We start from the raw sequence: 14,975 nt of genomic DNA on the forward strand, positions 1-14,975 counted from the left end.
TCTGAAAAGTTTTTAGTATTTCACCCACCTACACCAACAGGCCCCATCCCTTGCCACCTATGCTGCGAATCGCTGCCACGCTGAGAAGGATGCTTGGGGTAAAACACCCACCCATCCAGAAGTCCCTTCCTCAGCCTATCCCCACGACTATAAAGGCATCCCTTGTGTCTTTCTCTCAGCCAATGAGCATGAACCTCGGCGCGTACGGGTTCTCGGATTGGCTGCTCTCTTATCAGTTCTCCCGCCCACACTCTCTCTGCTCTTCTTTGGAGCTGCTGTGCCGGCTTTGTCTTTCAGCTGTTTGAAGAAAAGCGGCGGGGGAGGGGGAATGAAAAGTTCTTTTTAAAAAAAAAAACCAGATCTGATAAAGGCGGCCGCCGACAGCTGCAGATTTTTCTTGGAATTTGCAATTTGTCCTGCGGTGGCTTAGCACCTGTCCCACCTGCCCAAAGGCAGGCGCGGGGATTAATGGGAGCCAGATTTGGGAAAATGCAAAACTGGGAGATATTTTTAGGACTTGAATTGATGCCTCAAACAAAAGCAAGCGAGTTTGTTTTGCTCAAGACTTCTTTTCAAGGCCAGAGTAGTTAATCCAGTAATTGCTGAATGTTTTGGTCAACAGATCCCAACATAACTGAATCTTGCAATTACAGTAAAATGGGTCAACCTATGACCAGATCCAATTTTTGGATCGTTTTGGTCGTGTTGTTAAGTGAACACTGTGGGCTTTAAGCAGTGCTTTTTTTTCTAAAAAAAAAAAAAAAAAGGTGCCGGAACTCTCATCTTGGCTGGCACAGGAGGGAGGGGGGGGCGGTGCTGCTGCAGTCACAGGTACGAAGGGTGTTGGTGGCGGGCTCCCCTCCCTGGGGCCGGGGCCGGCGCGGCTGGTGCTATGGGAGCAGCAGAGCCCACTCTATATGGCGGGGCTGTGCAATGTGGGCAGCAGAGGTGCTGCGGGCCAGGCGATGTTTTGATCTTATAATTTTAAAAATATATTTTTTCTGTTGTAAGTTTCCCCAAACCTCGCCATGTGGATTGCATACAAATATTATATAATTGGTAAATAAAGGTAGAACATATGTTAAATATGCATCAAATGATAATATGCTTCCCTACAAAGTCAATTCTTGCTCAATGACAGACCAAGGAGTTAACTCGGAAAGGCAAGAGGAAAATCTAGAAGAGGTCTGTGCAACTCTTCAACATCTTCATCAACGATTTGGATGAGGGAATAGATAGGGAACTCATCAAATTTGCAGACAACACCAAGCTGGCAGGAATAGCCAATACTCCAGAAGATAGGCTTAAGATGCAGGAGGATCTGGACAGACTCGAACACTGGGCACTATCTTAACAAAATGAAATTCAATTGTGAAAAAAGTAAGGTTCTACATTTAGGCAGGAAAAATCAAATGCACAGGTATAGTATAGGTGGTACCTTGCTCAATAGTAGTAACTGTGAGAGGGATCTTGGAGTCCTAGTGGACAATCACTTAAATATGAGCCAGCAGTGTGCTGCAGCTGCCAAAAAAAGCCAACACAGTGCTAGGCTGCATTAACAGAGGGACAGAATCAAGATCACGTGAAGTACTAATGTTCCAATATCTCAGAGGCTGCCACAAAGAAGAGGGAGTCAAGCTATTCTCCAAAGCACCTGAAAGCAGGACAAGAAGCAACGGATGGAAAATAGTCAAGGAGAAAGGCAACCTAGAACTAAGGAGAAATTTCCTGACAGAACAACTAACCAGTGGAACAACCTGCCTCTAGAAGTGGTGAATGCTCCAACACTGGAAGTTTTTAAGAAGAGACTGGCCAGCCATTTGTCTGAAATGGTATAGGGTTTCCTGCCTTAGCAGGGGGTTGGACTAGATGACCTCCAAGGTCCCTTCCAACTACTTCTTCTTCTTCTTCTTCTTCTTCTTCTTCTTCTTCTTCTTCTTCTTCTTCTTCTTCTTCTTCTTCTTCTTCTTCTTCTTCTTCTTCTTCTTCTTCTCTTGTAGAAAGGAAAGGCCCACACTGATAAATTAAAAATCTTTGTGGTCTGCAAAGGAATGCTGGTGGGCTAATCAATGATTTGGTGACTAGAGGAGCATCTACAGTGTTGGAGCTCATGGTCATGGTAAGCCATGGAGGCACTAGGCAACATGACTTTCAGGGCAGTGGTGGTGATTTTATTACTTTTTTAAAAAAAGTCTGTGCTCTGTCCAAGGGTGCTTGGTAGGCTGCATGTACAGGCCTGGTCTAGAATTTATTTTGGAGCATTCAACTATCTAGAGCAGGCATGTCAAACTCATTTTGTTTGAGGCAACTTTTTATAAAAGAATTGCCATTAATTTGTTTTAATAAAATAATTTAAATCAATTTTTCACTTGATTTCAAATTAAACGAGTGAGGTTTTTTTTAGCACAATTGCCAAATGCAATAAACTGGTTTTAGGTATATGTTACTGGAAGGAAAAAGCAATGCCTGTTGTGTTACTGATCCCCGAGAAACATTTGCATGTATGCAGGTATCCTTAGGGTGCCATAGTTATGGATGAGAAATATTGGTTGCAAAGTTGGCATTTCTGGATGTAATACAGATATTTTGGACTTATTTTTGTTTCTTTGCATGTTTGGTATTTTTAAAAAGGCATATGCTGCTGACTACGCTTATGCACATATGTAACATGATCACTGTTTGTCCAAAATTTTACTATACAGATAATAACCCCAGAAATTATTTTAGCCTTTTTAATAAATGTTGTTATTGATGTTAAGCTCACCAGAGAAAACATCATATATTGTTATGTATATACTAGGTTAATTATTTAAAGACTGAAGTGCAAAATAACTAGATTCTAAATAATCTATTTTTCAAAACACACAACAGTCCAAACAGTAAAAGTAAAGTCCAAATTAAGAATATTTCATTCTTAAGACTTGTTTAGATTGAAAATAGTTTTCAAGAGTGTACAGAAGATACTATTTTTTCCTAGAATCAGCTAAGTTAGACATAGTACATTAAGAAAAATGTTTCTCATTTCTTTCCTGTTACCTTTGATTTCATTGCAAAGATGTTAACATAAGAAATAGATTATTTTGTTATCTAAGTTTACCTTCCAAAAGACAGAAGCAGATGAAAAATGTGAGTTTCTTTCCTGTTGGCTTTTCTGAATTAGCTGTTTTAGATTCTAAAAGTTTAGTTCCAAAAGAAGTAATCCTGTAAATAATTTTAATGTCCTCCTCTAGTACAGGCTCTTTTATGACTCAAGGACTTCAACTCCCAGAATTCCTGAGCCTCTCCCTTTCCACTCAGCATGGCAGTCCCAGGATTTCTGGGAGTTGAAGTCCACAAGTAATAAAAAGAGACAAGATTGCTAGCCCTGCAATAGGCTTAGGAAAACCAATAAGGGAGCTGGGTTGTTTGTTCATTTGTTTTTTTGCAAAAAAAAAAAGTTTCTGGAACGCCGTTCTGAGCGTTCTATGAGAAAAAAAGCCCTGGCTTTAAGCAAGCCCATTGTTAGCTGTGGGCTGTTTTTTTCAGAAACAATGTCACATGACTTTGGGGTGCTGCAACCAACCATAAATAAGGGCCAGTTGATGAGCATCATTTTTTTTCATTTTTTTGGTGCTCATCAACTGGCCCTTATTTATGGTTGTTGGCAGCACTCAGGTCATGTGACATTCAGTTTCTGCATGTCATATGATCACAGAGTGATAATGATATCAAATCTTTGAAACTGGGTCATAAGTAGTTTTTCAGGGGTCTGTTACAGCTTTGAATGATCGTTATTCATTTGGTCATAAATTGAGGATTACCTGTAGAGGGAAATAGCTTGTATACTCATGGCTTAAATGAATAATTTTAAGTAAGGGTGCAGATTGTAGCACTTTGATCATTAAAATTCCATTTGTTTTCAGTATTATATGGTCATCTCACAAAGCATCCAGCATTTTAACCACATATTGATGCTGAGGTTCACCTTGATCAGTGCTCCAACAATTTCAACAACTCACATTGCCATTAATACATGCAACCACATAAAGCCTGAATTTCAGGCTGTGGCTACTAAGTGGATTTTACCCCTCTTCTACAAAGACTGATGCTTGAAGAGGACTGATGGAAAAAAACTAATTAAAAATTGCTGTACCATATTGAATATGATTTTTCAGAGTCTACTTCCTACAGATTTTTTGTCAAAAATAGAAACAGATTGGAAAGATAGATACAAGAAGAATATGAAGAAATTAAAAGTCTAGTTGTTTTTTATAATTAGTAAATGTGTCCTGGGTTGACATAATTGAATGCTAAGAGGAAATGTCCTCTTATAAGAAAAATAGATGGCAGGAATAAAGATTTTAATTTTGCCCAAACCTTTACTGTTATGTACTAGGCTTTTTGAGGGAATACCACGTGGGTTGTTGGAGCAGCTAACGGCTCTCCAGCAACCCAGACTACAAGTCTCCTGTGCTGCAATTGGCTATTTCCAGGTGGCAATGGTTGATCCAAACCTATTGGCTGCCGCCTAGGAGCTAGACTATATATTGTGGCTGGTTGCAGCCATTTGCTCCATTACAGTCACAGCACGAAATAAACGATGAGTTACCCTGTACTCCATTTCGTGTCTTCAGTCCTGAGTCAAAGAACCTGCTATTTAACATTTGCAATCTTGATTAGGGGTTAAATTTAACCTCATCATATTTAATTGACTGAGTTGATTTATTTTTCCTGTTTTTTATTTTACAAGTTACTAACCTCCCCTCCCTAACTTACTTAAGTGCATTATGAGAATAGGACTTATGTGTAACAGTTTTTGTCCCCTTACCCCTTCAAAGAATTATTCCATTTGTGAAATCTCACCTGTTCCCTGAAGACCCAGACCAGTACAACGATGAGTACAAACACATATGGTTGCATGTACGAGTTAACAAAAATAAGATCAAATCAGATTTCATTAAACAGATGCAGAAAGTTATTTATGAGCTCTGTCACTATGTTCAGCAAAGCACAACTGATGTTTTAGCAGGTTGTGTAAACTTTACCAATATTTATTTATTCATTCATTCAATCAATATACTGCTGTAAACCACAGATTCTACACAGCATACAACAATAAAACAGTAGATAAAACTCAGACTAATAGAACAGTAACTCAGATGATACTCATTATTTTTCCACACACACCCCAAAAACCCCCTCTCTGTAAATAGGATCCATTTTCACTTGGTTCATAGGTAATTAGGTATGTATTAACTTGGTCTCCAGAATCAAAGATAGAGGCCTCAAAGTGTAAACTTGTAATGGGGTCATATAACTTACTGTGATGTGTGAAACCAGACATTAAGATTTATAAGTCAATATTTATGATAAAGCATCATGTATGACACTACAAATCTAGCCAAGTCTCATTAAGTGAACAAATCATAGGTAAACTTTAGTTTAAATATTGTATGAGCTCAATCATTGATTTTTGTTTGAAAGAAAGTGCATTTTTGTTTTGGTATTAATAACATGTAGATATTGTTAATTTTTTGAATATGATAATTTCATAGGATCAAAGAATTGTTTTACAGAAATAGTCCAGTGTTAAATCGAGGTTTTATTCCGTAGTGTTCAAATTGGGCCAAAACAAAAAGAAATGGGCATATAAATATGCACATACAAAATGGGAAGGGTTTGGACACAGAGATAATTTGACCATCTTGCTTTGATTTCCTGCCCCTGCCTTGATGCTGCTTTTATTTTATTTTACTTTTTAGAAAAATACTTGCAAATGAAACAACATAAGCTGAAAGTTGTTTTAGAGTAGTAAACCAGTAAGTTTCTACTAAATGACTCACATGCCTGCTTAGTAGGACCACTTTATAATATCTCTCTTAGAAGTACCCACTTTCCACCTCCACACCAGTCTTCATCTATTTCTGTAACTGCAGAAGCACAAGAGCACACTTTGTTTCCAGATTTGTCCTTTGACCTATGTTAGCCAGAATTTACGTTCATTCCCAGTTGAACAAGAGTTAAAACTAATATATTCCTCTCCCCTCAAAAAAAAAAGGAAAAAAAGAAGCATGATATGAAAACATATCAATTTGCAAGCACAACTTTGATAGTTTTCTATCCGGACAAATACTTTACAATTTCATTCACCTAATGCCATACTGAGCAGAATAGGAATGTAACTAGTGCAAAAGAGTGTCTCAGAAAATCCATAACTTATGATGTCAACAATGGGTGAATAAGCAAAATCAAGATGCATGCATCACAAAAGGGGTGGGGCTTCCATTGCATAGTTGCAACTGCCATCTTGTCTTTTCTTAACCTTTCCTGCAGATGTCCCTGCTTGAGAAAGAGATGACTTCAGTTTTACTCTCTGTTAATATGTAATAATGTTTTTAAGTCTACAGAAAGTAACAAATGCTATGAAACAGAAATTCTGACATAAAATTCAAACTGGCCAAGAGATGTACAAAGATTTTGTCAAAGCAACTGATTAATATTCAATATAATCAACATTCTTAATTTAGAAGTGATGAATAGTTGAAGCTGAAAGTAAGTTTCAGCAAAAGATCAACTGTAGTATCGCTTTTCTTTCCTTTCTTCTTTTTTAAGCTTCAGTCTCATTTGTTTTAGGGAGATTTTTAAATAATAGCAGCACATTGCAAATGTCCAGGGATTGCTCACTAAATCATAGTCTTACTGTGGAAAAAAATGGAAGAGCAATGTAAGCATTTTTAGTTTGCATTTCTCTTGTGTCTGAATGAGCATATGGAAACTCAGTCCATAAACTCTAGAAACAGCTGTCTACATGAGTGTTTTACTCTGTCAGTGTGACAATTGTTTCAAGCACAGAACACACAGTATACATCCAAACCTGTCTGCATGCTATTGTCCCTTAAAACTGTGTTCCCTAGATGCTTTCACGATGGGGACTTTTGTGTAATTAAGCATTCTACATATTGTGCAGCATTAGAAGCAGATCACTGCTAGGGGAAGATTCTTCTACTTAAATTGGCAGAGAAAATCATGGCTTCAAGATTTGAGAGAATCCTTTGTTTTATAAGCTGATTTTATAAGCTCTAGTTGTGAAATTGACTACAGCTTGGACCAAATGTTAAGTGGGGACAGCAGGATCATGGAAGTCTCAGCTTTCTTAAAAGAAATAGTGATTAAGGAGGTTTTGATTTATTAAAAGAGAAAAATTACTTTAAATCCTCAGGAATAAATGAAAGATTGTTTGAAATCATGATGATCGACTTTCTATTGGATTAAAAAGCAAATGCTTAGCAGCTGAAGTAGCCAACTGCAGAGCTGTTGGTTGTTCAAAACATGTGTTTCTTTCTTGCCAGAGTTGCAAACTGTAAAGCATACTATAAACAAAGCAGATACTATGTATACCAGTTGCTGTGTACTTATTTTTATTTATTTATTTATTTATTGAATTTATATACCGCCCTATTCCTGAAGGACTCAGGGTGGTTCACAGGGCAAGTTAAAAACAAAAAGAGAGAATAAAATACAATTAAATTAATACAAGCCCACAAAATTAAGATAACATTAAAATTTAAAATTAATTTAATTTAGTTTAATTTAATTTAATTTAATTTAATATAAAATCCCTCAGTCCAGGCCAGACAATTCAAACAACCAAGTTTTTAAGTCCCGGCGAAACGAGCGAAGGTCGGGGGCAGTCCGAAGTTCCATCGGCAGTTCGTTCCAAAGAGCGGGCGCACCCACAGAGAACGCCCTCCCCCTGGGAATCACCCACCAGCAATCTATAACTGGCGGAACCCTAAGGAGGCCCTCCCTGTGGGTGCGCACAGGACGATGGGAAGCTGATGCTGGCAGCAGGTGCTCCCTAAGGTAATCCGGACCCATGCCATTTAGGGCTTAAAGGTCATCACCAGCACCTTGAATCTCACCCGGAGGGCAACTGGAAGCCAATGCAGCTCACGGAGAAGAGGTGTTACATGAGAGTATCGGGAAACTCCCATTACTACTCGCGCAGCTGCATTCTGTACAAGCTGAAGCCTCCAAGTGGTCCTCAAGGGCAGCCCCATGTAGAGAGCATTGCAGTAGTCTAACCGGGAGGTCACGAGCTCATGAGTGACTGTGCGTAGGGCATCTCGGTCCAGATAGGGCCGCAACTGGGCCGCAATCTGAGCAGGAATTGTGTTTTGGAAGACTACTGCCCACCTACCAGGTATCTTATCCACAAAAATAGTTTCACTAAAGTCTTCTGTCTAAATCCACCTTCATTTTGGAGTTAGCAATGTGATCTGCTTATAATTAAATGCATGTCTCTCTGTGTGTGTTTATGTGTAATCAGGAAACTCACACACAGACAGAAACTGAAGAGAAGCTTAGTGTGATAGGAGGAGTACTTTGTACCACCTGTTTTCTAAAAATGTCTTTATCCATCCCATGGGAAAACAAGGGAGAATATAGATATGGATGACATTTGCCAGCCATCACTTGTTCAGAGACTGATGTACTTTCTCTCACTCCATCAAGACAAAATCTCTCTTGCAAACAGTATCACCAGGTAGTTTGAAAACAGCCCTCCAACACTCTTTCTTATCATAGTTGGCTCCACTTTCAGCATTTATAAATAGCTCTATTTGACTATGGCACTTTCTTGTCACTCACTGCTCAAAAGGGCAGGGGTTCGGGAAGGCAAACACACTTGTAAATAAAACCTATATCAAGGAATCTTCTGGAGGTTTGGGGGAAAGTTTGATGAGGGGCATTTGGCAGGAAACTGGATTAAGAGTTGTTAAGTGGACTTCTCTTTTGGAATCTTTTGCAGAATACCAGTCATAAGCACTATGCAATCCCACTTCACAAAGCTCTAATGTCTGGAATAATACCATATCATAAAATCTGTTGTTGCACTATTATGGACTGGGAAAATGCTCTCGATGTCTTTTCCTTGCATAGCAGGATGCTTTATATAGGACAAATTTAGTTCCCTTTTTGTCTAGGAAGAGATTTTCCAATATCTTGCAAACTTAAAAAAATAATGTTTATTGTTAATGCTCAGTGTTTGCTTTGCTTTGAATAATGTTAATATTAAGACACAAGCTTTTCAGCATGCTTTCAGGCACGTGGTTGGTAAATCTGTGACTTTCCCATATATAAATTTACTTTCTTCCTTCTGATATGATTCTAAGCAAGTGCCCAGTCATTGGCAATAATCTGTTCAAGATGAAGATCTTTTCAAGAAGCTTAATGTCTCTTTTGTACTAGACAACACAAGAAAATGTAGACCAGCAAGCTGACTGTGATATTGAAGTGCAATACATTTGGAGGGCATCAAGTAGAGGAAGCATGTTATAGGCCATGACCAGCACCTGCTGTGTATCCATTTCAAATTTGCCATTGCTCCAAGGACAAACATTATTTGCAATCTCTTAAACTACCTTTGCCTCTATCTTTTTTTAGAGGTTTTGAAAATAAACAAACGTCTTTTAAATTTATAACCAGTGTGGTAGCAACAGCAGGTCCATCTTGACAGCAAAGTCTATGTCAAATTTCAAGTGGATTTATTTTTTTATTTAACGCATATCCTGCTTTTTTTGGTTGTTATAAAAATAACTCCAGGAATCACAATATATGTTTTAAGAACAAAACATAAAAATAAGACAATTGATGCATATTTGACTCAGGACAAAAGTATATTAACATAAATTGAAATTGAGCTCCCCCCAACTTTACTGCATCTCAACAAGAAGAAGGGAGAGTTTTGTTGCACTTTCATAATTTAATACAGAGTCCTCTTGCACTCAGTGTCACCTACTGGTTGAAAAATCAACCACCAAATACACTGGGGGGTTCAACCATTCCTTTTTATTATTTAACTTTATTTTTAATTATTTATAGTGGCTGCTTCTCCCAGGAGATTGATAAGTCTTCTCAGAAAAACAAAAAATCAATACACCCATGTCAAATAGCCCATCACTACCAAGGTTTTTCTGAGTAATGGGAAGAATTGATTTAAAATACAAAAATGTGAAGCTTGACCCAGAAAACTCTCAATGCAATTGTGCCTCTGGATTTTTCTATCTCTTTCAGGAAACCAATTTCATTCTCAAAATGTTTTGGTCAAAAAAAGAGCTTTTTCTATTCCGTGTGTGTGTGTGTGTGTGTGTGTGTGTGTGTGTGTGTGTGTAGATCAACTACTTTCCTATATGATCTCTCCAGCACATACATACACACATCTCAAATAGCAGGAATCCTGTCAGGCCTATTAATCTCCTGGCAGTTTAATATTCTTTTGTATATTCACTCTTCTTGTAGAGAAAATAAAAAATCACCAAAGCTGGCAGCAGCCAGCAATCAAATAAGAAGAAAATGTTTCTAGAACAAATTCCATTCTGAGACCATCACATCCCAGTTTATTCCCAAAGCATAATAAATTTCCTGTACAGGAAGCTTTGTATTGGGAGAAGGAGGAAAACATCCCTTTCAACTTGAAACTAAAGGTAGGTCTAGTCCAGGGGTAGGCAACCTTGGCTCTTTTATGACTCATGGACTTCAACTCCCAGAATTCCTGAGCGAGCCATGTTGAGGGGAAAGGGAGTTTCCAAGCTGAGCCATGCTGGCTCAGGAATTCTGGGAGTTGAAGTCCACGAGTCATAAAAGAGCCATGGTTGCCTACCCCTGGTCTAGGCCAAGAATGAGCTGAAGATAAAATCATCATCCCTCAAAAATGGATTAGTAAAGGCATTTTTATGAGGCTAGCAGGAGAGCCTAGAGAAGAAGGCATTCCATAGTTTAGAAGCCATGTGAAAGAAGGCTCTTCTTAATGATTGCTAAGGTTCAGAAACACAGGTCATCCCTGCAGTGGATTTTCCTGCAGATCTTAATGTTCAAGTAAATTTATAAAAGGATAGACAGTTCTTCAGACAACCAGGCCCTAACCTTTAAGGGTTGAAATATTATCTTGAACTGTGCCTGTAATTAAATATGGACATTATATGACTCAGATTTAATTGCACTGATTAGTAACCAATGTCCTCATTTTAGCGTCTTCATATTGCATCATCTGAGGTTTCTGAACAATTTTCAAGTATGGCTCCACATATAGCACATTGTATTAATTAAATTATGATACTTCTGAGGTGTGGAGAACTGCCAAATTCAATTAGCTCAGGAATGGTCATTGTTGGCTCATTAGATGTAATTGTAAGAACAGAGTCTTGCCCAGGAATGAGCCTACACTTTCAAATGAATAAGCTGGGTTACTTATTGCTAATGCCACACATAATAATTAGCAATGTCTCAGTAGAGAGGGTGCCTTTTAGGATATCACTACTAGGTACACCTCTACAATTTTTAAAAATTGCAGATCAATGCCATATGTGCTTCCAACAAAGAGGAAGGTTCAGGAGTTTAAGAAAATAACCAGGTGAGCATGGATAATACCTGCCTTATTCTGTCTAACGTAGGGCAGACCCATTTTGGAAAGCTTTCAAAAATATTCTGCTTTGTCAGATGTTTTCACTGTTAATACTATTAGTAATACTGTGATGAAAGAAGCAAAAATAAAATCTCAGTGGTGCTTCTCTTTTGAATTACAAGAACAAAGAAAGCTGATAATTCACAACTGTTTAAAGTAGGAATAAGCAAGATGATGCTTACAAGATGTCCGGACTATAATATCCACAGCGCCTCGTTATTCGACATGCTGGTTGAAGCCAATTCGATGCTGAAGAGCATAAGGTTATCTATTTCTGCACTGTACATTTTTAAGCAGTAAGTGTTCAGGCACAATTGAACTATACAATGTAATCCTCTCAACACAAGTAACAAATCATTTATAATTTTAATTATATTATTAGATTCAAATTTCTGCCTGAGTTCACAAAACATTTTATATTATCTCTGGGGTCTACCTTGGTTTGTTATGAACATTGGTTCTTGGCAGGCATTATTGTTCTGCTTTTGTTATTATGTTTCTTATGTTTTCTTGTTGCATTTTAATCAGTGACTTTGCAGTGTTTAAGATTCCTCTTATTATTTAGTGAGACACAACTGTCTCCCCGTGATAAAGATTAGAACAAAATATGTGGGTTTTCCACCCAAAAATAATTCCTGCAGCCTTAATGCATGATACACATTTTTGACAAAGGGTTGCCAGAATTCTAAATTATTTCAAAAGCATCTCATTCAATAGGTTGTTGATTATCATATATTGGTGTGCACTTGGCTCACAAAAATGAATCCCGCAGGGTCCAAATTAACAAAATGCAATTGCTCTGTTTACATGCCATACTTTATCCGAACACATAAATCATATTATGAGTTTTATATGATGGCTTGGTTCATACGCTATACCCTGAGAATCACTGGGTTCCTTAAACATTTTTTAATGCCTTCAAGTCAGTGTTGACTCATGGCAACTTCCTGGACTAGTCTCTGCAGCTTTCTTAGTAAGATTTCAGATATGTCCTTCCTAGGGTTCAGACAGAATGACTGGCCCAACCTCATTAGTTGGCTTTGTGCTTAAGGCAGGATTAAAACTCTAGCTTGGTGGTTTAACCACTATACCAAACTGGCTCTCCTAAAATATGTTAGACACCAATCCAATTTTAGCCTAGCCTAGTCCAAAGTATTGCACAACCCAAGCTAGAAAATGAATAGATGAATACGTACTCATTGTGTAAGTATTTAGTGCTGGTCCAAAAGCAAACAAATCTGCTTGGATGCCTGTGTTCCTCAGCATATCAGCAAAACAACACATCTCCCAGCTTCATCATTTCACACTTGCAAGGGATTTTAGGATGCTTTATCTATATTGTAAAATCATTAGGGCTTTTTTTGTTTTGTTTTTTGCTAACCCATGTTATTCATGCATTCTACCATTTTTTTCTTCTACAGTGCTGAGCATAATTTAAACTAGTAACATAAGTGAAGACAGGCTGTGCTATATTAATTATAAAATGCTTATACTATCAGGAATGGCCCTCCATGCATTGAAGTATAGGGTTGTATTTGTTCTATTTCATTTCAAAACCACTAACAGTTTTGCCTGATTAAAAGATTATGAATGGTGTGGCATCACTGAAAAATTAGAAGAAAGTCAACTTCTAAATAGAGTAGAATCTGAGGGTGTAACCTTTTTCTCTCATCAAATCTTTTATGTTGTCCACCAAAGTCAAATTTGCTTTTTAAGATTATCATTTAAACTTTAAGACTGGTAGAGAACAAAAAAATGTACAACAGAGGTTCCATCCATTATATTCCTAAGGTTTTTCAGTGGACAGGTTCTACCTGGTATACAAACTAAAGGAAATCCATAGTACAAAGGACAGAATGGATCGATCTCCTAGTTCCTGAAGAAGCTGTAAATATCCCTTTCCATATAAGGAGAAGACTTTGCCTGTCTGAACAATTCTGTAAAAATAACTCAGGAATGGAGAGATTTATCAATGGGGGAAGCTTTATCAGCTGTCCCAAGACCACCAAGACAGGCACAGCTGGGCTTTGTCAATGACACTGAAACGTTTCTTCTATCTCACACAAACAGACACAAACACATGTATAAATGTACACATAATTACAAATGATCATACCTGAACCAGCCCAGAGTAGCATTGGGGTGCCGGAGGATAGACAGGCAGGCTGTAGGGGTGCAGAACCACAGCTGGAGGGGACAACATGGCACATAATAAAGGAAGGGCCCTACTACTAGGTCCCAAAAGGAGTCAAAAGTGCCTCTGTTCAAGCAGCTTTGGCACCAGCTGAGGGAGTGTTGAGTGGCAGATGGGACAGTGCCATTGAAGGACGCCAACAGCTGTCAAAAACACAAGTGTCTGTTGCAAACTCTTTACTTAGACCATCCTAGTAGTATCATGTGCTATTATATTGAGTTGTATGCAGTCCTAAATATTCTTATTTTATATACATGTTTATTTATTAAATTTATATGTTGTCCATATCATTATCTAAAGCAACTCTGGGTGAAGCACTGAAGATACATGTTCTTTTTCCATGTAAACACATATTTATCAATCATTTCTTGGATAAATCATTATACCATATTGCATCATTATACCATACATGCATTTGAAAAGCAATTCTAGTTTTGTATATTATTTTTACCAAAATACTTATATATTCATTCTAGCCCATTTATTTTGATTGGAAAACTAGTTTTAAAGGTTTGATAAACACAACTGAATTTTAATTCAAACGTGGATTATACTTGCCAACTTAAAAACAGGTGAAATATATTTCCCATGCCTAATAAATATGGCTCCTGAATGTGTCTGTCTAACTTATTTCCTGCTTTTTAAATTATTTAAAGCCCATTCCCTAATAAATATACATCTTTCCACTGTTTAAGATTCAGTGATGAAAATTTTTCTTTCTTAGAGCTGGCATCATGTTTTTGGTTCAACACTGCAATTATTGTTTGGATATTATTTGTGTCATTGGATTTTTTTCTGGCTCTCATATTGCAAACCTCCTGGTTGAAAAGAAGCCAAACCATTTTTGTTTTTTTGTTTTTTTACAAAATGGCTAACACTACCACAGAGGGATCTTGGAGTCCTAGTAGACAATCACTTAAATATGAGCCAGAAGTGTGCTGCAGATGCCAAAAAAGCCAACACAGTGCTAGGCTGCATTAACAGAGGGACAGAATTAAGATCACGTGAAGTATTAATACCACTTTAGAATGCCTTGGTAAGGCCACACTTGGAATACTGAATCCAGTTTTAGTCACCACAATGTAAAAAAAACATGTTGAGATTCTAGAAAGAGTACAGAGAAAAGCAACAAAGATGATTAGGGGACTGGAGGCTAAAACATATAAGGAACGGTTGCTGGAATTGGGTATGTCTAGTTTAACGAAGAGAAGGGTGAGGGGTGACATGATAGCAGTGTTCCAATCTCTCAGGGGCTGCGCCAAAGAGGAGGGAGTCAAGCTATTCTCCAAAGCACCTGAAGGCAGAACAAGAAGCAACGGATGGAAACTAGTCAAGGAGAGA

The 14,975-nt window shown here is 37.8% G+C and overlaps 1 protein-coding gene across 1 annotated transcript in view; it reads right to left on the reverse strand.

Moving 5' to 3' along the window:
* The window catches only part of LOC310650333 (RNA binding protein fox-1 homolog 1-like), a 35,808-nt gene extending 22,146 nt beyond the window's left edge, over positions 1-13,662 (reverse strand). The window contains exon 1 of the mRNA XM_083379238.1: positions 13,557-13,662. Coding sequence (XP_083235364.1) covers positions 13,557-13,643 — 87 coding nt within the window. The 5' untranslated portion in view covers positions 13,644-13,662. The remainder of the gene's footprint in view (positions 1-13,556) is intronic.
* Between the last annotated feature and the right edge of the window lie 1,313 nt (positions 13,663-14,975).

Source organism: Vipera ursinii (genome assembly GCF_947247035.1).
Source record: "Vipera ursinii genome assembly, chromosome: Z".
Taxonomy (NCBI): domain Eukaryota; kingdom Metazoa; phylum Chordata; class Lepidosauria; order Squamata; family Viperidae; genus Vipera; species Vipera ursinii.